At 35.8% G+C, this 27,901-nt stretch overlaps 2 protein-coding genes across 2 annotated transcripts; both read left to right on the top strand.

Moving 5' to 3' along the window:
- The first annotated feature begins 27 nt into the window (after positions 1-27).
- LOC122001102 (protein tesmin/TSO1-like CXC 5) lies at positions 28-12,669 on the top strand. The gene is made up of 8 exons (XM_042555683.1): positions 28-573; positions 1,641-1,757; positions 2,620-2,797; positions 4,189-4,545; positions 4,821-4,912; positions 5,026-5,120; positions 7,518-7,913; positions 12,309-12,669. Exons 1-8 carry the CDS (start codon positions 353-355, stop codon positions 12,479-12,481), a joined length of 1,629 nt encoding a protein of 542 aa, XP_042411617.1. The 5' UTR covers positions 28-352; the 3' UTR covers positions 12,482-12,669.
- Positions 12,670-16,564: 3,895 nt separating this feature from the next.
- On the top strand, positions 16,565-18,413 carry LOC122001101 (CBL-interacting protein kinase 19-like). The gene has a single exon (XM_042555682.1). The coding sequence runs from the start codon at positions 16,760-16,762 to the stop codon at positions 18,221-18,223; it is 1,464 nt and encodes a 487-aa protein (XP_042411616.1). The 5' UTR covers positions 16,565-16,759; the 3' UTR covers positions 18,224-18,413.
- Positions 18,414-27,901: the final 9,488 nt, after the last annotated feature.

The following is a 27,901-nucleotide window of genomic DNA, read 5'->3' as shown; positions in this document are numbered from 1 at the left end:
AGAGAGAAAGAGAAAGCTATTAGCTTCTTCGTCTCTCTCTCTCTCGTTCTAAAGATTTCCAGAATCCGAACAATAAAAATCCCAATCTTTATCTCTCTGCGATTTAGCCTCTGCCTGCCGCCGCTCCTCGCTCCGGATCTCGGCTTATCGATTTGCTCTCCGACGGTGGAGGACCACGGCGCCCTCGTCACCCTCTTTGACCCCTTTCCGGCGCTGGCCTCTGGGTCTAGCTAGATGGGTCCAGTCATCCGGACTTGGTGAGGGTTTGGATTCTTCGATAAGGAGTACAATTGGGAGGGAAATATTTGGAGGGCTTGACGAATTGATCCTCGGATCGGCGTTACCAGCGCCGATGGAACAAATTGCTCAACCTACTCCGTCAGCTTCGTCTGATGTCCCTCCTAGAAAACTCGTTCGCCAGCTGGATTTCACGGCTGCGTTCTATGGTGGAGGTCCGCCTTCGCCTATGGCAACCGTGGCCCTTGATCCGTCGCTGCAACAGCAGCTACCTCTCCTCGCGCCGGCTTCTTTGCCCATGTCGCTATCGTCAATTTCTTCGATTTCTGTACCCGCGTGAGTTTATTTTTTTATTGTATTTAATATTTGAATTATTTTCTGGATTTGACGGCTTGCTCAAATTTAGGTTTTTTTCCCCAGTGCATCGACTTTCCGAGCGTTTCGTAGTTTCTAGGTTTTCCTAGCTTCATACTTCACAACAGGGATACTTTTGCCTTTTGGTTCTAAATGGAAATATAATCCCACAGGTTCCTTTTGTTTATAAAAAAAAAATTGAATTTGGAGGAAACACTTTTTGTTAATAGGTGTTTAAAATGAATAGTTGTTTTATTTTACTTGGAAGTAAAGGAATTCGTGGAATACCATCTCAAGAGGATGGTTTTTTTACTCTGAGAATCTTTCATAAAAAATTCTTCCTATAGTTAACGATTGAGTTACCTATAATGGACTATTTTTCAACAGGTGATCGTTTAATGGAGGGAAGTCCTACTTTAGGACTTTATTTCTGAGTAAAAGTTGAATAGGTTAATTTTTGTATGACAACTAAGTTGGTTAAATCCTACTCTCGCATTGACCTTTGAAAATTCAATACTAGGGTTCTAAACTCTAAAGTGCTTGATTAAAATCGAGTTTATCTTTTCCTCTCAATCTTCTTATTTTTGGGAGATCTCTTCAGTCTTGACCTATTTCTTCCCAGTTCTGAGAAATTCTGTGTTGATTTACATGGATATTTGTTATACTGGGGTTTGGATTGATACCAAGATTGAGTCCTAGGTAAGCATATCTAATTTTAACAGCAACACAGTGACAATGAAAATAGCTCCTTCTTTAGTAAGATTATTTGAGCAAAAATGGCTTATCCCCTGCATGTGCTACTTTTGCTTGGCGAAGCCCCCTGATTTACCTGCCTATATGAGCAAATGGCTCGACCAAAATATGTCAATTAAACATGCCAATGGTCTATCTTTTGCAGGATTTACATTTACATTAACTCTTGGTATTTACTTATCACAGTTCTCATAAGGATTATGAGCGTTGAAGCTTTATTGTTATGTGATGTCTGCCTTTTTTATAAATTTAAATTTCTAAGGGCCTTCTTACCATCTTACCATGAATCTCTGCAGCAAGCCACAATCACCCAAGCCACGGTCACGAGAATCACAACAACTCTGCAATGCAAAGGATGGTACACCAACAAGAAAGAGGAATTGCAACTGCAAACACTCAAAATGCTTGAAGCTGTAAGTGGGATTTTTTTTTTATACACAAGTGCCATCAATTAATTTCTTAGTCATGTTTGGGGTCCATACAACAAGAATGCATCACATCTATTTATGGTCAGTCACTTGGATCTGATCTGCCATTCATCTATATGGAAGGCTACACCACTTGGTACTACCAAGGTTGCATGTAAGACCTATGCTGTTAATATTAAATGATTGCTTCTCATTGAAGATGCTGCTATTTGTTGGATGTTAATTACCTCTTAGCATAACTGCATAATTATTTCTTTTTGGTAGTCCATGGTACTAAGCGCATGTAGACTACAAATGTCAAATGCCGTAAGACTGTGTTTCAAAGGATAACACAGGGCTTTGAATTTTTTGAATCAGTTATAAGCATTAACAGGAGCCAGCTTTTTACCTCTTGCCACTGTCCTTAAGAGGACTAGCTATAGTAGTTAAATCATCGTCTTGACTGGAGCTACATAATACACCAGTTATCATTGCTAACAGAAAGATACAGACTTGCAGCTGATTCCTTCACAATATGCAATTTTATGTCAGCTTTAATTTGACTAGTCACATGAGTGTGAAGATATTACCGATAATATATAATCTATCTTGGCTTTGTTTTTTTTTTTTCACTTGTTTCGACTTGTCTTCTGTGTGTTGAGAAGTCTTATGGAACTTTATGGGTCACTTAAACATTTGAAAGTTTCAGTTGCTGGAATATGAAAAATTAGTAATTAGTTACATGGATCCAGATTGTCTTTCTTAGAATTTAGCTTAATTTTGCAATTAATTGCTTGATCATATAATTATGATCTAATATCTTGTTTCCAGATTTGCCATTGTTTATATTGTTAACTATTTCATATAGGTACTGTGAGTGTTTTGCATCTGGGGTTTATTGTGATGGCTGCAACTGTACAAACTGTTGTAACAATGTTGAGAATGAAACTGTTAGGCATGAGGCTGTTGAAGCTATTCTAGAACGCAATCCTAATGCCTTTAGGCCTAAGATTGGTAGTCGCCCATATGCAGTTCGAGAAAATAAGGTAAGTACTTCATTTGTCAATTATTTCAATTTTGCTACTTCATATATGATGATCCTTCTAGAGCTTTTTTAGTTAGTACAATTATAAATTATGTAACACTAAAGGCTTGCATGTAAAACAAGCATAGTTACTCAGTGTAAAAGCTATATTCTGCATCTGATACAAAGAAAAATAAAAGATTATGACCGTGGAAGTCTTTCTAGATCCATTGCTACAATGTTAGCAGTTGCTTTGTGATTCAATTTTCAATGCTTTAACATGATGAAATGGTAAGTCAGAGACCCATCCATGAGTTTTGCAATTCTAAATTAATCACGGGATCTGATGGAAATTAAAAACAAGAAGAGGGGTTAAAGAAGTGAGAATAAGATGCAAACAAAGAAAAAAGAGAAAAATAAAGTGACAAAAGGCAGGTTGGTATATGTTCTGCCTTCACTTTCTTGGCCCCAGCTTGGACTCTCACGCTTCACTTCATTAGAGTAGAGAAGGATATAATGGTCTATGTTTGTGTTGGATACTAAACTTCAATCAAGCTGCACCAACATTTCTTATAGCCATCTCTTCCAATTGTTTGTTAAGTGAGGACTCCCTACATAGCGGAGTAGAAATATGTACTATTTTGCTGATGCACAGATGTACTGGTGAAAGTTAAATCCATTCAATACTGAGCTTAATTGAGAGGGAGGATTGGAAGTAATGTTTACCCAATCATCATTCAGTTTCAGTTTTAGAATACAGCTCCTATGATCTTATCTCCATGGTACTTTGCATACTTCATTGGACAAATAAATGAATTCTCTCATTTAAGTTTTCCACCAAGATTTGTTATAGTTTGTGTGTTTTTCATATTCATGAGAGAGCTTCTTCCCAAATTCAATGGCAAAAGGAGAACATTTTTGTACTATTGTTCTTCAATACTGCTTTTGAAGCTAATAAATTAGAGTTGATGGTGTAAGGGATTAGAATGACTAAAGACAACTCTAGTTAATATAGTAAAATGCAATTTAATGGATCTAAATATTGCTAGTGATGTAGCCATAAAGTTCAATGGAGGGATAAGATCCATGTAATCGGCCCTAAATAGCTGGGACTAACATCATGCTTGATAATGGTAGCATGCACATAATCATTATGTTTTGGACTTTTACATGGTCAACAATTGATGCAAATTAAAGGAATCCAATACTTGACATACTTTTTTTTTCAAGAGCAAGAGACTTGAGCAATTGAATAAAGTCATTAGGGTTTGGCTATTCTGTGTAAAGATCATATTATAATATAAGATCCATATTAACTACACTTGGAATGAGAAACTAAAATTTTCATTCTGAGTAGAGTTTCTTTATCACTTGTTTGCCAAATGCTAACATCAATATTCTTATTTATGATAGGATGAAACAGTAGAACCTCCTTTGGTAGGACGGCACAATAAAGGATGCCACTGTAAGAAGTCTGGGTGCCTCAAGAGGTATTGTGAGTGTTTTCAAGCCAATATTCTCTGCTCTGAGAATTGCAAATGCATGGACTGTAAGAACTTTGAGGGAAGTGGAGAGAGGAATGCTCTCTTTCGTGGTGATCATGGAAGTACTCTTTGCATGCAACACACAACCAATGATAGTTCAAATGGGGCTATTGGTGCTCCTGTACTCCTGTCTTCTTCAGCATCTAAGAAAAGGAAACACCAGGATACATTCTTTTGTACATCATCAAAGGATCAACCCACTAAAAGTCTTGCACCAATTCTGCAGGTAATTTTCTTCCTTTGTAGATAAACCATTTTGTTCTTTTCTCTGGGTTAAAATGAAATCTGGATTAATTAGTTGGACACATTTTTAATATTTTCATTTTGCATTTTCTTTATTGCAAGGGATCTGTGAACTTTGAATTTTTTTATGACGAAAAAGAAACGAGATCATTATGATCACACCTATATTTGCCTATAGCACACTTGATAAATGAATGCTGGATAAGTGAATTTGTATGATTGATGTTAATGTTACTGAGCCTATCCTCTATTTATCAGGTTAAGAATTCTGTACAAGTGTGTTCTACTTCCATTCCTGTAGCTAGTTCTACTACTGCTGCTCCAGTGGCATCTAATAAGGTCACTTATAGGTATAACTTTATCTTCAAATATTATAATTTTTTTTTTCAAGTTGTCAATATGAATATTTAATTATTGTTTCATAACTTTTAACTTTTAACATCTACTCATTTCCCATCTGCAGGTCTCTTCTAGCTGATGCAGTCCAAACAGAGCATGTTAGGGACCTGTGTAAGGTTTTGGTGGTGGTGTCTGGAGAGGTTGCCAAAAAGATTGCTGGTATGACTGATGCTATACAGATAGAATCTGAAATAAGTAATGTTGTAATATTTCCTGGTAATTTTAGGAATTGCCTAGGGCATAGATCTGGTCATCCATATTTTCGTAATGCTTCTATATACAAGGGCATAGATCAGCATAGTTTCTCATTACATCTCAACTTGTAACTTACTTTTTCGTAATGCTTCTATATATAGGGGCATAACATCAGCATAGTTTCTCTTTTAATCTCAACTTGTGACTTGTCTTTGTTTCTTTTATAGATTTATGATGAGCAAAGTCATTATGTTTCATTACATGTGTTTTCTAAATGTTTCTCTTCTATCATACATTGGGCTATGAAAGTCATAACATAATGCTAAGAAAAACAGATCAGTTAGAAATAAACTGGTGGAATAAAATAATCCAGTTCAGATCTAAATTACAATTGTATCTTGTTTCTACTCAATCTGGATTACAATCTTATTTGTTCTTATTTTTACTATGTTCAATACACCTTGTTTACTTTGCTCGAGCTATGAGGCAAGGTTGTTGTGGTTCTATTCATTAAATCCTATGACTGAAGCTCACAACTTGATTAGGTTGCAATTGAGACACATGAATCTATTCTGTGGCATGTAAAATGGTACTAGAGCCCACCCTCAAGCTTGATATCAGATCTGCCTTGCATTTGTTGTCTTCCTACATCTCTTTGTAGATAACCACTCTCTAGTAGGCCGTTCCTCTCCCCTGTCATCCTCTTCCCACCCCACACCAACCTCTTCAACTAGTCTCATCCTTCATAATTCCCTCCCTATTACAATTCAAGAGAAAACCTGTCTCAAATCCACTACCACAGAAAATTTCAAGGGCATAATTTTTGTCATCTTCCTCTCACCTTCATGTTGCAGTAGATCTACTACTGCACAACAAAAATTCCCCTAATCCCTGTCACAAATATTGTAAGAGAGAATGTATGTGATTAAATTGAGGCCTAGATTGGGAAATCGAAAAATTGTTAAAAAGGATATGTTGATGACCTATTTGGTGAATTGGATAAAGGAAAGAGTTCTATGCAAATAAATCACTCAATAAATATCAACTCATTTAGAACATCATCAAACCCTAATTTGTCCGAATCATAATTACACCAATTCATAAATTTTTTTTCCATTTCCTAGTTTTGAGTTTGGTATCATCCCATAGCATGTTATAAAACATTTCTTGATTTGTTAGCTGTATGCAAGATTATTTTGACAGGATAATATGTTAAATGCCACCATTATTATGCCTGATTTTGCCGAACTGAAACATGTTGGAAATACTAATACATTGTTCCATTTAATATGGTCAATAGGTTAAATGTGACCTACTGTTTGGGTTGAAGGAGAGAAGTAACAATGGAAAAAAAAAAGAAACTTGTCCTTCTCTTTGGAAGAAGTACCTTACCTTAGAAAGCCACATTGAGATAAAGGATGTTGTCCTTCACCATAGAAAATAGTCCTTTGGTGGTATTTTAGGCAATTTTAGTGAAGAATTAGCCAGATCAGGTATCACTGAAAGTGAATAGCAAGAAAATTCAGAGCAAGGGGTTGGGACAGTAGAAAGAATAAAGCTAATATTGATAGTAACAGGGTGAAGAGGTTATCAGTAATTATGGAAATTGAACAATTTACTGCAAGGGATAGGGGGGTTTAATTTGCAACATAAAATGCATTGGTTATTTTTACAAGAATGAGTTCAATAGAAACATGCATGATGCTCTAAAAAGCTAGTTGGAATATAGAGTGTTGCACTTAAGGTTTGTGTTGTTTCAAATCTTAGGGGCTGTGTAGGTGCTTTGTAGAAATTGAAAATAAACAGTAACGTGTTGGGGCTATAAAGTGTCAATAAAGGAAGACATCTAATCTACCTGTTACATTCAATTTATGTTTGCCTTTCTGTATCACATTTATATAGATGGTTTTCCAGGTTAGTGATGGCATTAAGAAATCTTACACATACAGCAATTAGTTTTGGAGTTTGTTTGAGTATTGGATTTGAGGGTTTATAAATTGGAGGTCACTTTGGTATTGAGCTTATAAAGAATCTTGTACATCCATTTATTTGCTGATGATTTCTCTTGCTAGTTGCTAAAGGCATAACATATAAATTTAAATTTTCTTGTAAAAAACATTGAACTTATCAGTAATAAGAATTTTTCATTATCTTGAAAGTTATATATTGGTTAATTATTTGGAATTCCATGAATATTAGCATTGACTATTTTGGTACCTGCTAAGTTCTTGGTGAGAAATTTCTTTTGCTAACTATTGATGATGACTGTTCTGTGAATGCTTGCATCTAATGTGATGAGGTCTGTGTAAATCAGTAGCCTCGGGGTTGATTTATATATCCACTCTTCAATAACCTTTTCAGATAGACAAGTTCAAGAGTTGGCAGAGCAAGAAGGACATGCTGAAAGTTCCCAACACTCAGATCATGACAGAGATTCAAGACAGAAAGATTCAGCTACGCAGAGCACTTCGGCAGAAGTGTGTTCAAATGAGATTCCTATTAACAAACCTATCACAGAAGAAACTGTATCTGAATGTGGGGAAGCGGAAGAGAGAGGAAGGGCTATGTCTCCTGGAACATTAGCACTGATGTGTGATGAACAAGACATGATTTTCGTGGCATCTCAGACTACTGCTACGGATCCAAGACTCTCCAGCAACCAGAGTACATCAGAGGCCTATGCAGAGCAAGAGAGGGTTATACTGATTGAGTTCAGAGAATATCTCCATAAGCTAGTCAACCATGGACGAAGGAAAGGTAAACTGTAAACATTTAGAGAAAAAAAAGATTTATTATCACCAGCAAAATGTGAACTGATTGTTGGATATTTTTCTTTAAGAAAAATATAGGTATATTGATCTTCGGTATTGAGATCCAACAGTTGGGCCCAATTAGTCATCTCGACGATGAGTCGATGACTCTAACCGGTGGAGCTCGGTATGACGATGTGGACCTTGTCCCATTTATACTCGACATCCCCGTTCGGTTATCGAAGTACCATTGCTACTGACTTAATCTCGTCGGTCGTCGAGTTATCCCTTTGGATATCGATACAACTCCTTTGGGTAAACTTATCCCTGAGAGTCGAGGTGAAGGTTGGGCCTTCTTTTCTTAAGATGATATTGCCCTGTCCAAGTGTCTATTGGCAATCGTCTTCCAATATACAACGAGCACTCCAAATTTCTAGCCCTGTCGAACTTTTGAACCTTGAAACTCTTAAGAGAGGAGAGAAAGAAGAGAACCCAAGAGGAGAATTCACAACTTGAGTATTGAGTGTATTGAGTGGAAGGAACGAGGTTTGCTTTACAAGGATGAAGGGTTACTCCCAAGAGGTGAAGGGTTACTCCCAAGAGGTGAAAGGTTTCTTCCAAGATGTGAAAGGATATGAGATGTGTCTTTTCCCTTAAACCTTTTCACTTAAACCTTTTTATTATGATTAATTAATTAAATTGATTAATATGATTAATTATTTACTTAATCTATTGTAAATATTAATTAATCAATTAATTAATATCACAATGATTAATCTTTTAATCAATCAATTAATTATGATTTCATACCCCTCAATGGTTCCACATACTGGAGTTAACGTTCATCTATGAATCCAACTCGTATGCGAATCAAATTTTCGTTCGATCATATCGGACCAACCCTTAATTAGACATTAATTTCTCATTCACTCGAGAAATTTGCTTACGACGGTCTACTTGCAAAATAGCTGTCTCATCCTTATTGGTCACCAAATTAATTTTCCAACAATTCTCCACATGAATGAAAATTATGGATAAGTTTCAAGTCTAAAACAAGAGTTTCATCAGAAGACTATTGCATTAGGAAAGATAGTTTGTGGCTTTAAATCTTCTATAGTGGAATATAATCGGATTTACTTGGCTGCCCAATGAACTATGTCTTAAATTGTTCAGTCATTGGTGTAAACCAAGACAATCATATCCACACAATAGCCCCTAGGCTTTTACCAATTTTCTATCGTGTCCGTTTTGGCCATAGACAAAGCTTGGGATTCAAAGTGTTTCATTGAAACGGTCCGTCTTCACACTTATATAGGTGTTCTCCTATTAAGAGTATCCTGCAATACCTTATTATACCCTTTATGGTATAATATATGAATCATTAAAAACTTTTGTTCATCCTTTATTCATTTCATAAGTTGCACCTTTTGTCTCCCGGAATGAGTTGGAGTAATTACTCCTACGTGCTTCGAATCTTATAGCTTAGTTGTCCCTTTTGAACCATGATCTTGGGATCTCCAGTCAACATGGTTGGGTTAAAACTACTCAATTTAAATGTTGAGTTTTAGACTCATTCATCTAGACATGCAGTATAATTGATCTCTTTGTAGGCCTAGTGGATTTGCACAATTCTCCCTATTCAATAGAGATTTTATCATTAGAGATCTACTGTTTTAATAGTATTAAGTCATTTCAAAACTTACCATTTTACACTAGTGTCCTTCTCATAATTTCTTAGATACCATAATGTATCATATATATTGACACAATGGTTAATCCCTATATTAGAAGGTTCGTGACCTTTCAATGCCTTATAGATATTTTTCATTTATATCTCACTGGGGCTTGTGGTTTACCGAGAGGATAATTTCCTCCATAATTTTCAAGATAAACCAAAAACTTATCAACATAGCTTTTATCATCTCCTCAATGTTTAAGCCGCCATTGTTGAATTGAGGTGAATGTGATATAGTCAATTATTGGAATGTTGCTCTTCCTTGAGAAGCATTTCTTGAGCAATATCCTGCATTCTCTCCCTCAATCACCATATATGTTCTTGCTTAGTTGATTTTTCCAACCACATTACTAGTGTTTTATAAAACACTTCAAGGGCCTCAATCTTGCTTAAAAGCAAGTCTCCTTAACTCCAATCTTATGATTTCACCAAGTTAAAACTACGGTTGTCTAACCAGGATGATGATCATGATTACACTTGTTGTCAAAAAAAAAAGTGCTCAATCTAGAAAGTATGCATCACTTGGTCTTAGAGAGATACTCGACTCAAGAAGCATACATCCCTTGGTTTTCTAATCTCATCGAGCCAAAGCTGTAGTCGTTTGATTGGAGTGCTGACCAGGATTGTATTACTCTTCGAGAGATACTCGACTCAAGAAGCATACATCCCTTAGTTTTCTAATCTCATCGAGCCAAACTGTGGTCGTGTACTACTCTTCGAGAGATATTCGGCTCAAGAAGTATACATCCCTTGGTCTTCCAATCTTATTAAGCCAAGGCTGCGGTCGTTTGATTGGAGTGTTGATCAAGATTGTATTACTCTTCGAGAGATACTCGACTCAAGAAGTATACAATTTTATCAAGCCATAGTTGTGATTGTCTGATTTGAGTGCTAACCAAGATTGTATTACTCTTCAAGAGATACTCGACTCAAGAAGTATACATCTCTTGGTCTTCCAATCTTATCAAGCTATAGCTGTAGTCGTTTGATTGGAGTGCTGACCATGATTGCATTTATTCTTCGTGAGACACTTGACTCAATTCTTAGTCACTTGCAACACATGTAATGCAATCCTTCTAACTCATCTATTTTGACCTCCACTTAGGTTTTATTGAGTTAGACTCAAGTCTAGCTTTTTACTAAGTGGGCTTGATCTTCTATCTGAAGACCTTCATTAGTCTTCTTTTTGGATAGTTTAAACTCACTATCCTCAACTTTATGACTTTAGTCAAATGAACCCCACAAAGTCTTGATCATCATTATACCATGGTATAATTTTGTTGTCCATCCTTTTAAGGCATGGTTCTCACATAGGAAAGTTTTATTATTCCTTGCGAGTAACTCTCACATTACTTGAGGTTCACCTTTAGATGCGCTAGGACATCTTTTGATAGTAACCTTAAAAGATACATTTTCTTCAAGTAATATAGTGTCTTTTACTGTCATCGCTTGAAAACGATTACGGAGAATTTCTCCAATTTCTCTCTAGTAAGAGTAGGACTTACGATTGCCATAATCGTCAGTATCGTCTTAAGATTGTTGGATATTTTTCTTTAAGAAAAATATGGGTATATTGATCTTTGGTGTTGAGATCCAATAGTTGGGCCTAATTAGTCATCTCGACGATGAGTCGATGACTCTAACTGGTGGAGCTCGGTATGACGATGTGAATCTTGTCCCATTTATACTCTCTACATCCCCTTTCGTTTATCGAAGTACCCCTTCGAGTAAGAGACATACCCTTCTTGGTATCGTCGCTATCGACCTAATCTCGTCAGTCGTCGAGTTATCCCTTCGGATATTGACCAAACCCCTTTGGGTAAACTTATCCCTAAAGATAAGAGTATTAAGATCGAGGTAAATACTAGGTCTTCTTTCCTTAAGACCATATTATCCTGTCCAGGTGCTTACGGTTATTAGCAATCGTCTCCCAAGATGCAACAATTTGCGTCTCGAAATAGGAGCACTCCAAATTTCTAGTTCTGTTGAACTTTCGAAGCCTTGAAACTCTTGAGAGGAGAGAAAGAAGAGAACCCAAGAAGAGAATTCTCAACTTAAGAATTGAGTGTATTGAGTGGAAGGAATGAGGTTTGTTTTATAGGGATGAAGGGTTACTCTGAAGAGGTGAAAGGTTTCTTCCAAGAGGTGAAAGGATATGGGACGTGTCTTTTCACTTAAACCTTTTTATTATAATTAATTAATTAAATTGATTAATATGATTAACTATTTACTTAATCTATTGTAAATATTAATTAATCAATTAATTAATATCATAATAATTAATCTTTTAATCAATCAATAAATTAATCAATGAAATTAATTATAATTTCATATCCTTCAATGGTTCCATATACTTGACTTAGCGTTCATCCATGAATCTAACTCGTATGCGAATCAAATTTTCGTTCGATCATATCGGACCAACTCTTATTAGATATTAATTTTTCATTCATTCGAAAAATTGGCTTACGACGGTCTACTGAAATAGTCATCTTGTCCCTATTAGTCACCAAACCAATTTTCCAACATTGGTAAGTACTTCCAATTGCCCAATTGGATTGCTTACTAATTCTGATTTGGATGGTTTTCATGTCTAATGAATGGTAAGCATATTTTCTCTTTGCAATACCAACTTTTTAACAAATACTTCCGTCTGATTATTTGCAGAAGAGAAATACACATCCATGTCCTCTCAGTATCAAAAGCCTATCCAAAATATGGAATTGGCTTGCAATGGCGTAGCTACAACTTCAGTTCCAGTTTCTGTGGAGATAGCTCAGACAAGACAAGTAGGCCTTCCTTATTCTAATAACATTCTCCAGTTGGATTGCAAACCATAGGAAATGGAGACATAAAAGCCGAGATGTAAACAACCAAGCGGAACAAAACAATGCAGTTCTCAGAGGTCATAGAAGAATCCTGTAATTTTGTTGTAACATATATGAGCGAAAATTTGGTTCATTAGTTGATTATGTAGATTTTAATTTACATTCTAAATAGCATATTTAACCTTTTATTGAGCATCGAAGTGACATACCCACTGTATTGTTTGTAGTTTAGCGATCATTGGCTTTTTCTTAATCGCAACAGGTTGCTGAGTTGCTCTTATTTATTCATCTTGCCATTTCTTATCTATCAGTGTTTCTCAAATCGGTAATTGAACCATGAAAAGGCATAGTTTGATCCTGGGAATGTATTTAGGGGGGCAGCTGATGTGGCGGTTTTACATTTTTTTGATCCTGGGAATGTAGTCTTAGGACGTAACATAGATAATGGACGCATGATATTTTTGGTATAATGGTCAAAGGTTTATCTCATTATGCGTTTGATGTTTATGTATTTATATGTATCTCTTTTCATATCCGTGGGGTCAACATAAGGAGAGTCATTAATATAATAGATCTACATATAATTGTGGGAATGTACCAAATACATTATTTTGATTGATATAAAATTTTAAGAAGAGATATTTTATTATTAGTGTATATTAATATGTGATTAACCTAATGGCAGATAAAGAGTGTCTCATAAGAACAAAACTTAGGTGCAAAGTGTATTTAACATTGACGAACTAAAATGGACAAAAATCGAAAGAGCATTCGTTTTTTGGACAAAAATCGAAAGAGCATTGTTTTTTTAATCAAAATCGTTAAAAGGATATTTTTTTTATTTATTATCAAAATAACACTCTCATTTTTTTTTTGAAGATATTGCAGTATTTATGATGTCATAATTGCTACAGCTGTAGTAACTGCTATCTATAGTTACTAATTGTTGTAAACAACATTACGAGCTCTTCAGTTCCTACTTTGTTTATTTAATTTACTGCAAATTACTTCTATCTAATGGCATGAACAGATTGCATGCTCGGTTCATTTCTGAACAAAATTCAGTTCCTAGTTTCTGAAACAAACTTGTGTCTACTCTTTTCCTCGTATGTTTCATGAACACAAACATCATTCCTCAGCAAGTTCAGATTTTGCTAATGTGACACCAGTTTATATATATATATATATATATATATATAATCCGGAAGGTTAGTGGTGCTCCTCTAATTCACCATCAGATAAATTCTTATCTAATAATCAACGTCCTAAATTTTGTATCCCACTAAAAAAAAAATATCTACGGTACGGGGACAGTGACACCAGTTAGTTGAAGGTCCATCCCTTCTCTCAAATCCTTCTGAAATAATTCCATTGACTTTTGTTTATACTCAACCAGCAAAATCCAAAACCTTATCCAAAAAATGAAGCCAAGTCAGCACCAAGTGTCAAGAAAGACATTCACAAAAATAAATATTTCTGTGTTTTTTAAAGTTATTGACGAGATATTTCACTTCACAAGTTTAAAATATATATATATATATATATATATATATATATATATATATATATATATATATATTTGTTTGTACAAAATGTATAGGCATTTGCACGTCTGAACCAGCTTGCAAAAGACACTGTCTCAAACTATGAATTAAGGGACATTTTTTTTTTTGCGTCTAAGAAATTAAAAATATTTGTTTATCGGATATGAATTAAGGTCAGAATAAAAGAAAAAAAAAAAAAGAGATCCACCTTGGATTGCCGTCACGCACACGAGTCCTTGAATAATGCTGAATAATGCATTTAATAAATCAAGTTGACTAATAGTAAATTATTTTTTAAAAGGATAAATAAATACACATTTAATGCTGAATAAAGAATTTTTAATTTTATAATAAACCCTTCATTAATTTCAGCTAGTTAACTAACTTGTTTAACTTGATTAACTGAATTGATTAAATTAAAATGAGATAAATATTCATTTAATTTTATAGGTGTTTCTTTTCAATTCAAGCATGAGTATTATTTTTTTTCGTTTTTTAATTAAGTAGGATTAATTAATTGCTCTAAAGACTTTATGGATATCACGCGGTTCAATCAAAAACACTTTTTTATTTAATTTAAAAAACACTTTATCCATAAGCAGCATGCCCTCTCTAAATTAATTTATTCTTTTTAAATTTGCATTTACATTTCTTAACATTATTTTCTAAAGGCCATACTGAACACATAAAATCATGACATATATATATATATATATATGTCAAAGTATTAAGAGATTCATTGTATAAACTAATTGCTTTAAATAATTTAATTAGATTCATTATTATTTACTTTATATTACTGTACTATCTTTCTAATCCATGCAACTTGAATCAACAATGATGTCTCCTCTCTATACATCAATCAGGTGAAATTAAGGATTAGGATAAAATTTGGTTAGGATTTTATATGCTCCGTATTTATTTCTATTTATTATATCTATATTTATATCTATCGGATATTTAATTTTCATATTCATCTCTATATCCGTCGGAGTTTCGGGTACTCATATCGTACCCATCATCCTATTACTCCCTACCATTTTTCATTTTTTTTAAAAATATTTCAATGTACTTATCAACTCTTTTTTCGTCTCGTACTCCTTTAATAGGGTGAATATATCCCGTGAAAAAGAAGATGAGATACATGTTGATGTCCAGATAAAGAGACAAATTAAATATTTTTTTTTTCTAAGACGGCGGGCTAAAGTTTATTCTTTCCCAATAAAATATGAAGCTTATATATATAGGGTATCGGGTAGGGTAGGGATAGGATTTTATCATATCCGCCTCCATATCCATACTCGAAATACCCATACTCGAATACACATTTACTATAATCGAGTATAAAAATTTCTTCCATATCCTCTTTCATTCGGGCCGGATGTCGGATTACTCATTGGATTCGGGTGAAATTATCATCCCTAGGTGAAATTCACCATTGAGTAATGATAAGGGTTGAGTTTTAATTGTGATGCACTAAAAAGTTTTTTTTCTCTCGTAAGATGATAATTCTAATAACGTTATCTGTTTAAATGAGCTTTCATGAATACTTCTCGATTTACTCTATAGTCGATGGAAAATTTTCATGGAATCAAAATTATCACTTTCAAAATTAGTTCAAATAGTTATATACTTGGATTACCCACCTAAGCGCGGTAATTTCTGACCTGACACGAAAATACGACCTGAATTGAATACACACACAAAAAAAAAATCAGATGTGGTAAGGTCTTATTAGGTTCGGGTCATATTTGGGTCGACTTGATTGATACGATTAATAAACGGGTCAGATTCGAGTCAACCAGAAATGACTTGATTAGAATCTGCGAACTCGTTTATAAATATTTTTGGATCGGATTTGAGTCAGATTCTGATTGAATTTGGATTAAAATAAATATATTTTAATAAAATGAGTCTTTTTCGATTAAGTTTGAATATATTTTTATAAATAAGTTATTTCAGATCGGATCGAATTCAGAGTGAATTCGAATTATGAATTATTTCCGATCAAATTCGATCAAATATAGGTAGATAAGTCGATCCAAATCGATGTATCAATATAAATATGATCCGAATTACCACCGCGTTAAAAAAACAATCAGTTGAAATTCAACCGTTAGCACAGTTATAGAAAATTAATAAAAGATTATAGATTATCTCACCAACTAATTTAATATAATAAAATTATTTTTAAAAAGTAGTTTAAATGGTAGTTGTCACAAAATGCTTATAATATTGCACCAATCCAATAATAATCCACAACGGCGACTTTTCATTCAATAAATAAATAAGAAAAAAATGCTGAATACCTTTATCGATATAATAAAATATATTTTAATCCGATTTCAAGGGGAATGGAGAATGATTGCGGAACGGTCCACTTGCTGTCGTGGCGTCCACTCGATCGTCTAGCTCCGTCCGCCTCATTTGTTGAGACACGACTACGCTTCAGTTCTGAAGTTGGTAGGAACTTTCGTGACTTGAATCGCGTCGCACGACGGGTTCTTTTCCGCCTCTTCCGATTCGAATCGGGCGTCGGCGTCGTCTTCGTTTCATCTTCGTCAGCTTCTGCCATGGCGCGCGCTTATAAATACGAGGGCGTCCCCTTACCATTTCCATTCCATTATTTCAGTTCCACTTTCTGTGGCGTCGATTTCCAAAGGAGGAAGAAGATCGACGAGAAGGGGTTTGAACTTTGATCGCTTTGAGGCGCCATTTTAGGGTTATCTTAACTATTCCATCTCCCATGGCAGCGTCCACGCCTGCGAAGTCAGGGAACCAGTCGAAGAGGCCGGGGAAGAAGGAGCCAAAGCTACTTCTTGGCCGCTTCGAGGTGGGGAAGCTGCTCGGCGCCGGGACCTTCGCGAAGGTCTATGTCGCCCGCAACGTGCGCACGGACGAGCTCGTGGCGATCAAGGCACTCAGCAAGGAGAAGATCGTCAAGTGGGGGCTCGTCGCCCACATCAAGCGCGAGATCGCCATCCTTCGGCGCGTCCGCCATCCCTACGTCGTCCAGCTTTTCGAGGTCATGGCCACCAAGACCAAGATCTACTTCGTCATGGAGTACGTCCGTGGAGGGGAGCTCTTCTCGCGCGTCTCGAAGGGTCGGCTCCGGGAGGATACCGCGCGCCGCTACTTCCAGCAGCTCGTCTCAGCCGTCGCCTTTTGCCACACTCGCGGCGTCTTCCACCGCGACCTGAAGCCCGAGAACCTGCTCGTCGACGAGAACGGCGACCTCAAGGTCTCTGACTTCGGGCTCTCGGCGGTCGCGGAGCAGAGCCGCGGCGGAGATGGCCTGCTCCACACCTTCTGCGGCACGCCGGCGTACGTGGCACCTGAGGTCCTCTCGAGAAGGGGCTACGACGGCGCCAAGGTCGACATTTGGTCGTGCGGCGTCATCCTTTTCGTCTTGATGGCCGGCAGCCTCCCGTTCCACGATCGCAACATCGTGTCCATGTACCGAAAGATCTACAAAGGGGAATTCCGTTGCCCGCGGTGGTTCTCGCCGGATCTCAACCTGCTTCTGCACCGCCTCCTGGACACCAATCCCCGCACCCGGATCACCATTCCCGAGATCATGGAAGACAACTGGTTCAAGAAGGGATTCCGCCATGTCCAATTCTACACGGAGGACGACCAATTGCACACCCTAGCGGACGATCCCCAAATGGGCGCCGACGAAGCCCAAGGCGACGCGGGATCCCTCTGGGAAACTGAATCCGATTGCTCTGTCATCTCCTGTGCCTCGTCAGTGTCAGAGGGGAAGAGGGCGAGGCCCGGAATGTCGAGGCCGCCGAGTCTCAATGCCTTCGACATAATTTCCTTCTCTCGTGGCTTCGACCTCTCGGGGCTGTTCGAGGAGACGGGAGACGAGACCAGGTTTCTCTCCAAGGAGCCAGTTTCGACCATCATAACAAAGTTAGAGGAGATCGCCAAGGCGGTAAGCTTCACGGTGAGGCGAAAGGATTGCCGAGTGAGCATAGAGGGCACGAGAGAAGGAGAAAACGGGCCATTGACGATCGCTGCAGAGATATTTGAGCTCACGCCGTCGATCGTAGTGGTGGAAGTGAAGAAGAAATCAGGGGACAAAGAAACATACGAGGAATTCTGCAACAAAGAGCTTAAACCCGGATTGCAACACCTCGTTCTGGCGCCAGATTACAATGCCAAACCTGTGGACTCTGGAAAAGGAACAGGTAAAAATTTCTAATTTTCTGTTCCGCAATTTCTCGCCGATCGAGATCACACGATAAAAAACTGGGAGAAGACTGGTCGAGCTTGCCTGGAACTTCGATGATTTCAGTGCATGTCTCTACAGAGGAGTTCTGGAATAACTTATTCATGTATTTATGAAAAAAAAACACAGATATTAATATGCAAATTATATTTGTAGTGATCGATATCACAATCTCATTTTAATTTTTTGAATTATGAGAAGTTCATCTATGATGTGAATGTTGTTGAAACGACGATGAAGATAGGCCTCTAAAAAGTGGATCAAAGCAATAAAAATTGACTGACATGATAATGAAAGTCAATAGAAAGTCAAAGGTACTGATAACACTATAGGTTGCCCGATTGGATTTCACATCCGGACAGACATGAATGCCTGGTTGGGCATCCGGCTCAGTCAGATTTAGCATAGTAATTTGGGACCAGCAAATTATCCTTATCTATAAATAGTGAATTCCCGGATCCGTGGCCGGTGTCGATCAGGCTTCAGGGTTGACCAGGCTCAATGTTTCTTTGCTCAGTTCCAGAGATAGGCCGAGTGAGCGTCGAGTCAAGTGTTGCGCCCTATAAGACCGAACGAGTATCCTCCTAATCAGTCAGTGGCTGACTGATTTACAGAAGAACTCGTACACCTGTCATGTCGGATTTTTATGGAAGTTTGTGCTGAAAAGGACACAGAACATCACGCAGGTAAATCATACTTTAGAAACTTCTAATCTGTCACATTAGAGATTTACATACTTAAGAAAATATGTCAGAGATCCTTTTGACTTGTCTTTTCTTATGATGTTTTAGAAAACGTGCATATGTTTTGAAATGCATGCACAAATGCTACAGTGATACTATAAAAGAAAATCTATATCCACAAACGGAAGTATGTGATGTTTCATTATTCCACACGCTTTTTGCTAGCGTTCACTGCTACTATTCCTCTCTATTAAATTGGATATTGACTTGAGTATAAGAGGATCAATGTCGGGGACCAACACTAATACTCTTAGTTTTATAAGACAACACGAAGTGTTCATCCAATTAACCATAGAATCACATTTCCATCTAGTCATATACTCATATTCTAAATTTTCAGACAGGATCGGATAGGATCAGTTGTCATTAATGTTCTCATTTAGGAGAATTTAGCTATGAATTTACAATATTAGGTAGATTTAGGTCAAATTAATGACGTATTTAGTTGCTCCTTTCCTTTTCCTTCAAATTTTTTTAAAATAAAAAGAGAAAAAATTTCTTAGCTGAAGCAGCAATTAGCAACTCCAAACATGCAACTTATATAAGCAATGAGATGACTTGGCAATGAAAAAAGTATTTTATTAGCCTTTAAAATCAAATATACCTTCGAAACAGGAATCTAAAGTATGCATTCAATAATACATACGAATATAAAAAAAAAGTAGATTCAATACTATAGATCTAGTTTACAACAAATAAAATAAAAACACACTGTAAAAATTAAATAGAATTTGATTGCAGCTGAAGCATCATCCTAGAATATCTAATCCTACCAGGGTGACATCTTTATATAACACTGAATCTAATTCTGTTATCTGATCATCATAAATAATAAAACGGATTAATAAATTCTACCTATTTAAATCAATATCCAATAACTAATATTACTTTATCGGATTTATCTATACAATTGGATTGTATTATTAAATTAACACGTAAAAGCGCCAACTGAGTAATTAAATCCAACAATATATAATCGTGGAAGCGCATGAACTCCACCAACATCAATGACGTTCACTACGTTTGTCCCTGGACAACATGTGCGGTTAGTCTAATAGATAGTGTTTTAAATAGCAGCTTAAGTGGCCACCTAGACAGTAAGAGATGGTCGTATATAAAATCATAATAATAAATCATGATGTCTATATCTTCAGATAGCTAGGTCATATACATATGTAAAATTTTAATACGTACAATAAATCAAAAATACATATGTTCATTAATATAGAGCATCGTATAAAATATATATTTATATATTTCTACATAATGAGTACTTTATCAAAAAGAACAATCTCTATACTCAACATATATTGATGAAATACCTTAGGTGACAAACCCGTAGTGAGTAGATTCGCTAGCATAGAATCTGTCCTTATATAGGCTATCATAATTTTATCACTTTGAACTCTTTTTTTAACCACTAGGAGTTTTATGCTAATGTGTTTAGACTACGACGAATTGTAGTTATTCTTAAAATACAATTCTATAATTTTATTATCATAGTTGATCTTCAATGACCTATCAATACCTCCAATGAACTGTATCCTTGTGATAAGGTTTTGTATCCATATCCCGTGGTTGGAAGCTTTGTAGCATGCTATAAACTCTACCTCCATAGTGGAAGTAGCTATTAACGTTTGTTTGACACTTTTCCATGATATAGCCCTTCCTTCCATCATAAAGACAATTTAAGGTGGACCTCCTGCTATCTAAACATCCAGTAAAATCAGAGTCTGAATATCCAATGATTTCTAGATGACCTGATCTCCTAGATATATGAGCATGTAATCATTCGTTCTTTGTAAATACCACATAATCCTCTTGACAGCTTTCCAATGCTCTGGTTCAGGGTTCTCAAATATCTACACAACATTCCCACAATGCATACAAGATCTGGACGCGTATATACTTGAGTATACATCAAACTCCCTACTACTGATGTATAGGGAAATTGTTGCAATTCCTTAATATCAAGTTCATGACGTGAACATTATTGCAAGCTAAGCCTATCCTTTCCATAAGAGTATCACCAATTTTTCATGCCATACCAAATGAGCATATTTTCTATATTGGCCTTTTGTGATAGTCCAAGTGTGTATCTTGAATGATCACATATAATATGTATGCCTAAGATAAAAGACGCATCACCAAGATCCTTCATTTCAAATTTATCGGACAGAAATGACTTGGTTCCTAACAGTGGATCCTTATCATTGCTTGCAAATAATATATCATCTAGGTAGAGGACAAGTATAATAAACTTATTCCTATTGAACTTGATATACAAACATTGATCAACTAGATTCTCCATAAAATCGTATGAAGAAACCACTTGATCAAACTTTCGGTACCATTGATCAGATGTCTGCTTTAAACCATAAATGGACTTCCTTAGTTTACGTATTAGGTGCTTTGAATCTCCCGACTCAAAGTTCTCTAGTTGCACCATGTATATAGTTTTCTCAATGTTTCCATTGAGAAACACAGTCTATTTGGTGTAGCTTTAGATCATAATGAGCTACAAGTTCCATGATTACCCTAAGAGAATCTTTTGTTGAAACCAAGGAAAATGTATCTTTGTAATCAATGCCCTCCTTTTGAGTGAATCCCTTGGCGACTAGGTGTGCCTTATACTTTTCGACATTACCATGTAAATCCCATTTGGTTTTAAATATTCATTTACAATATACAGGTTTTACACCTTCAAGCAATTTTACAAGTTCCCAAACGTCATTGTTCGCCATAGACTTCATCTCTTTCTTCATGGCATCAATCCATTTTTCTAGATGATGGCATTGTTTGACTTTTTGGAATGATGTGATATCATCTTTCAACCTAATGTCAAACTTATGCTCTTGGAGATATACATAATCATGAGATATCGTTAATCTCCTTTCTTTAATGGATCTCCTTAATGACACTTGATCTTGAGGTGGTTCGGAGTCATTCTCAATTGTAGGAGGGAATATCTCTATTTGAGATGACGTATCTTCCAATTGAATTGGAGGTAACATGGAAATATTATGGTCAATTACTCCTTCCAATTGTGCAACTTCAACTGAATGTGGAATGGTAACCATTTCACTATCAACTGTATCAGTAGTTACCATATTAGGATTATCAATGTTCTCCTCAAATGATATTTCCCTAACTTTATCATTCCAATAATTTTCAATAAATTTGACATTTTCTGTCTCAAAAAAGAATCTACTCAAGGGGTCATAAAACTTGAAACCTTTTGAGTTTTTATAGTATCTTACAAAATGACAACTAACAGTTCTTCAGTCCAATTTCCTTTCATTAGACTTATAGGATCTAGCTTAAGCTAAACAATCCCAGACATATAGATGCCTCAGACTAGGCACTCTACTTGCCCACAACTCGATGATGATTTTTATTACCACCTTATTAGAAACTCTGTTGAGTAAGTAAACCGTAGTCTTGAGTGTCTCATCTCATAAATACTCCAATAAAGAAGAAAATACAATCATACTTCTCACCATATCCTTAAGGGTTCGATTTCGTCGCTCTAATACACCATTCATTTGAGAGTCCCAGTCATGGTGCATTGTGCCATGGTTCCACACTCCTCAAGGTAATCCGTAAATGACCCAGGACATTGTTCACCTGATCCATCAGATCTACCATAGTATTCATTATCACGGTCTAATCTTACTACCTTAATCTTCTTACCAAGTTAATTTTCAACTTTGTCTTTGAAGATTTTAAACATATCTAGGGATTGCGATTTTTTATGAATAAGTACAAATATTCGAATCAGGAATAATCATCTATAAAGCTTATAAAGTATGTTTGATCGTTCCAAGAAGTCTTAGGGAATGGTCCACATAAATCCATATGTATAAGCTCTAAGATACCATTTCTTCATCTTGAACCCTTATTACTCTTGTTAGTCATTTTTCCCTTGATACACTCAATGCATATTTCAAAATCTGACATATCAAGAGAATCGAGAATTCCTAGTAGCATTCATCTTTTTATGCATTGTTTAGAGATATGCCTTAAACACCTATGCAACAACATGGATGAATTCTCATTTATCACACCACACTTCACACCTATACTATGCATAACAGTATTTTCCATATAGGCTACAGTGTCTAATTTGTATAGTTTGTTAATCAAGGAACCAATACCACACAAAATAGAATTTCAAAAAATAATAAATTTTTCATTTCCAAATGAACAAGTGTATCCAGATTTGTCTAAAAATGAAATAGAAATTAAGTTTCATTTAAAAGACAACACTATAAATATATTTTTCAAATTTAAAAGTACATTGTTCCCTAAATAAACTCTAAAGATATCTATCGCCTCTACTTTTGCCTTCTTGTCAATTCCTGTATAGATGAATCTTTTAGCATCAATTGACATTCAGCTAGTAAGGTAATCTTGCATAGTTACACTTATGTAAGTAGTTGCACCAATATATATCCACTAAGTGTTATTAGTACAGTACGTAGGTTGACTTCTGAACTAACAAGTTGAAAAATATACCTTTCTTAACACGCCAATTTACGAATTTGGGGCAATCCTTCTTTAGATGACCTTTTTTTTTTACAAAAGAAATAAGTTGGGTCCAGATCTTATTACTTTTGCACCTTATGTCCTAAAGCCCCAGTCACTGCAAGTTGTTTACCCTTACACTTGCTTTTATCCTTCTTTTCCTCTTGTTCGAATACTAAGATGAGAATGTGTAGTAAACACTATGAGATGTGTCACCTCTCAATCTCTCTTTTTCTTATACACACTGAGCTATGAGCTCATTTAGTTCCAATTTCTTCTTTTGAGTATTATAGCTAGTCTTACAAGGAGTGGACTGTGTAGGCAGAGAGATTAGGATAAGGTTTACAAGGACGCTTTCAACATGTCTAGCTTTAGTGTCTTAAGTATTGTAACCAAGTTTGACATTTCAATGATGTACTCCCTAATGTTTCACTTCCCGTTGTAACGTATGGACACTAACTTCGTGAGAAGTGTAGAAGTCTTAAGCTTTTAGTTTGAGGCGAATCAGTTTGCTAACTCCCTAATGAAGGTCTTAGCATCTTCATTCTCAGTAATTGAACCTTTAAGTGATTTCAGAATAGACATCTTCATGATCATAAGACTCATGCAATTAGATCACTCCCACTTGTCAAATATCACCTTTTGATCCGTAGTGGAATTACTAGTCAAAGGTGCAGGGTGATCATACATAAATATAAAGTCTAGATCGATGTAGCCTAACAAAATCCTAATATGCTCTTTCCATTGACCAAAATTTATGGCAGTAAATATGAGAATGTTATTCAAGTTAGCAGACATTAAGAACACTACATAAATAAAAGTAAAAAACATAACTCAATTTAGCTAAATAAGGCATGTATCTTTATAATTGTGCAACAACAAAATGTAACAAAGAAAATATGTAACTTTATGAGCATTAATTGAGATCTAGTGCAACATTACATTAAGTTTTTGGACTAAATTGTAACTTGCTATTGGTACTCTCCAAACAAACTTATAACTGCCTTCATCTAGCACACAACACGTCTTCCTTTGAGCTGACTCGTCATGCACATGATTCTTTATTCATGAGCTTCTTCAATTAGCTTATGTTTTCTAGCATCACTCATAATACTTCTAATCAGTCACATATTGCTCCTTCCTTTGGGCCAACACACTATGCGCATGATCAAGAAATTCAACTTAATTTGTAAGCTTCCTTAAACATATATCCGGAATAAGAACTATTTTCCTTTAGGCCAATCACCCTTAATATGTATATACATCCCTTTTTACTAACACTCCTAGCCTCCCTAATAGTTCTCACTTTGGTGATAGTATATGTTTGACTAAGTAGCAAGAGCAAAAAAGAATACAGGAAAAACTATTAAAAATTGAGCTAAACAGTCATCGGTCGACTGTATCAGACATCAGTCGACTGATACTATCAACAGTCGAGTTCTCGTGTTCACCAGTCGACTAGCACACTTTATGTGCTAAGTTCTGGACACATCAGTCGATTGGTGCTTAATGACAGTTGATTGGTATGTAGTAGTTGAGTCTCTAGCTGAGTTCGACTCGCTTCTATTTGTGAATTCATGAACATTAGTCGAATGGTTATTATTGCAATCGACTGATGTCAACAGTCGAGTGCCCTAGTTGAGTTCAACTCGCTTCTGTGCACAACCTTTTGAGCATCAGTCGTGTAGTGTCCAAAAAAACCTAATTTTCAATTAAGAGGGTTATTTGAATAGTTTAGATTTAATTATGAATTTATTATAGTAAGAAAATAGTAAAGTATAAAAAGACTTATAAATTTTATTATATAGGTTATTCATCTAATCCATATAGAGGTAAAATGTAAATTTATATTATGTACCTAAAATTAAATTATATATATATATATATATATATATATATATAGAGAGAGAGAGAGAGAGAGAGAGAGTAGATATAACTTGTAAAAAAATAGGTAAGGACTAAGCACTTAATAAATATAACATACGAATTAGATATTATGTATAGATATACATACATGTGGATATATATGAAAATTTATAAGGACTTGGTATAAAGTTTATATATATAACGCTTAGCATTTATAAAATCTATCTAGTATGAAAATTTATATGATTTAGTGGATAAAATTTAGACCAAGTTCTAAAATCTCCACTTTCTATAAAACTCTCACATAAAACTCCATCTAGTTTGATTCCACCGGCCCTAAGCCTCATGGTGTTGCCTTTTTACATGTCACGTGGCACATTAAATTAATTAAGTTTGGAACCCTAATGAAACTAAGATAACACGTGTAGTAAAGAGTCTCAAGTCGTATTTTTTCAAGGATAACTAGTTAGTGAGTGAGTGTTCTAGAATTGATTCAAATCTAATTCATATATCACCAAGGTCAAGAATAGAATCGAAGAAAGGATGTTCTTATCTAGACAAGAACAATTTCATTTCATCAAATTAATATCAGTAAAGTTTGGATTCTAAAACATCATTAAATCAAATGAATTCAATTCCCAGTCTCCGTAATAAGTAAACTCAAGCTTAAACTTCCTTGGATAAACCGAGCTACATCCGATTCTCAATCACAATCTAATCTAACAATTAAACTCTAAAGTTCATTCACAAAAATATTGAATAAAGGTAAACAATCAATTCCTCCAGTTAAGCATTCACAATTAAGCTCAATCATAGCAACAATAGATCTCATGTAGAGAACAAAGATTAGCTAATTAAATAACCTAAACTAGTCAAACTAATGTTAATCAGAACATCTAATTCAAAATAGAAACTAGTTAACAAACTAATCTAGTAGTTAAACAAGATTAGGATTATAATAATTCAAAGAAATCAAAATTGTAAGTAAGAGTTCAGAAATAGAATTGCAGAAAACATGAAGGAAAGAAGAAATAACAAGGAAAAGGAATCAGATCTGAAGATCTGAGCAAAGTAATAAACAATTTAAAGTAAATTGCAAGTAAAGTAAACAAGAAACGTTCAACAGTCTCAGATCCTTGCCGCAAGCTTCTCCTCCCTGCTCTGTCACTACAGAATTGCCTCTGGGAATGCCCTTTGGGCAATTGGCCTTGAATCTCAAGCTTCCAACTAATCCATCCGGTTGTTCATAGCCACTGGGAATGCCTCTCGAGCTCACAACCGAATGGAATTCTCAACGCACGAAGAAACAGAGGCTGAATATGGAATTTGCTTCACTCAAACGATTGATCAGATCACTCGAGTGCAGCAGATGTAGTGGAATTCAGATTGTAATCGGAGCTTCTGGGAACGCCTCTCGAGCTCTAATGCTGATGGAGATCACAGATCTGGGAATGCCTCTTGCCTGTGATCGTGGATGTGAATCAGAAATCAAGCTCGTGTACTGGGAACACCTACTGCCACTCTCTGTACCCTCGGGCATTGAACGCCGGAGCTCAGGAATCGCCGTCGGTGAAGAACGCTAGCATCCAGATCTGGAATGAAGAACGGGACCACGCCATCGCGGAGAAGAAGACGGTGAACAGTGAAATCGTGAAAACGCAAAGCCTATGGAAGCACTGTAGCTTCTCGCGGGTTTTAAACCCCTTCCAATCTGATCGGACGGCTGAAAATTCTTGGACCTAAATCAACGGCTGGATGAACTCAGATCTGGATCAAATCTCTGGATCTTCATCAACGGACGAGATTTGCTCCACATTAGGTCGGATGGTCCAGATCCTTGACGGATAGCTCAGATCTCTCCGATCTTCAATGAACGGTCCAAATCGCTTCAAGGCTTGATTGCCTCATTTAGCCCTAGATTTAATCCCAAGTATGGTATGATCTGATTGGGTTCATGACCCTTTTGATGGCTATAAAATAATAATCGAATATTAGCATCAAATACCATAATAATTTACTAATTTGTAATTAGGTCCAAGATCACATACAATTTGCAAAATGTAATGTAAATGTGAGTTTAAGTTATGAATAGACCAATAAAAACATGCATTATGAATTAAAATAATGTAGCAAAATCATGATTATCAAATCCCCCACACTTAGTCTTGAATGTCCCGTGAAAGTAAAGAAAATTAAAAATCATCTCCACACAAATTCCCCTAACAATACCTAGAAGATAGTAAAAGGAATTTAATTAAGACCATCTAAAGATCACAAATAATCATGAATACAATCCAAACAATAATCAGTAGGTATGGTAGTCTCAATCTAATTTTAAAAATTAAGCAAGTTGCAATCTCACAAGGTATTTACCTATCCTAACTCTCACACTCAAAAATGCACATACGTGGAGCTCACTCAATGCAACTCACAACATTTCACTACCATAAGCTTGCTTATTTTCTAATTCTCCACCACTATAAACATAACATATATGAATCAAAAGAATTTTATC

The sequence above is a fragment of the Zingiber officinale genome, chromosome 7A, assembly GCF_018446385.1.
Source record: "Zingiber officinale cultivar Zhangliang chromosome 7A, Zo_v1.1, whole genome shotgun sequence".
In the NCBI taxonomy this organism is placed as follows: Eukaryota; Viridiplantae; Streptophyta; class Magnoliopsida; order Zingiberales; family Zingiberaceae; genus Zingiber; species Zingiber officinale.
This window is presented reverse-complemented; position numbering and strand designations above follow the sequence as displayed.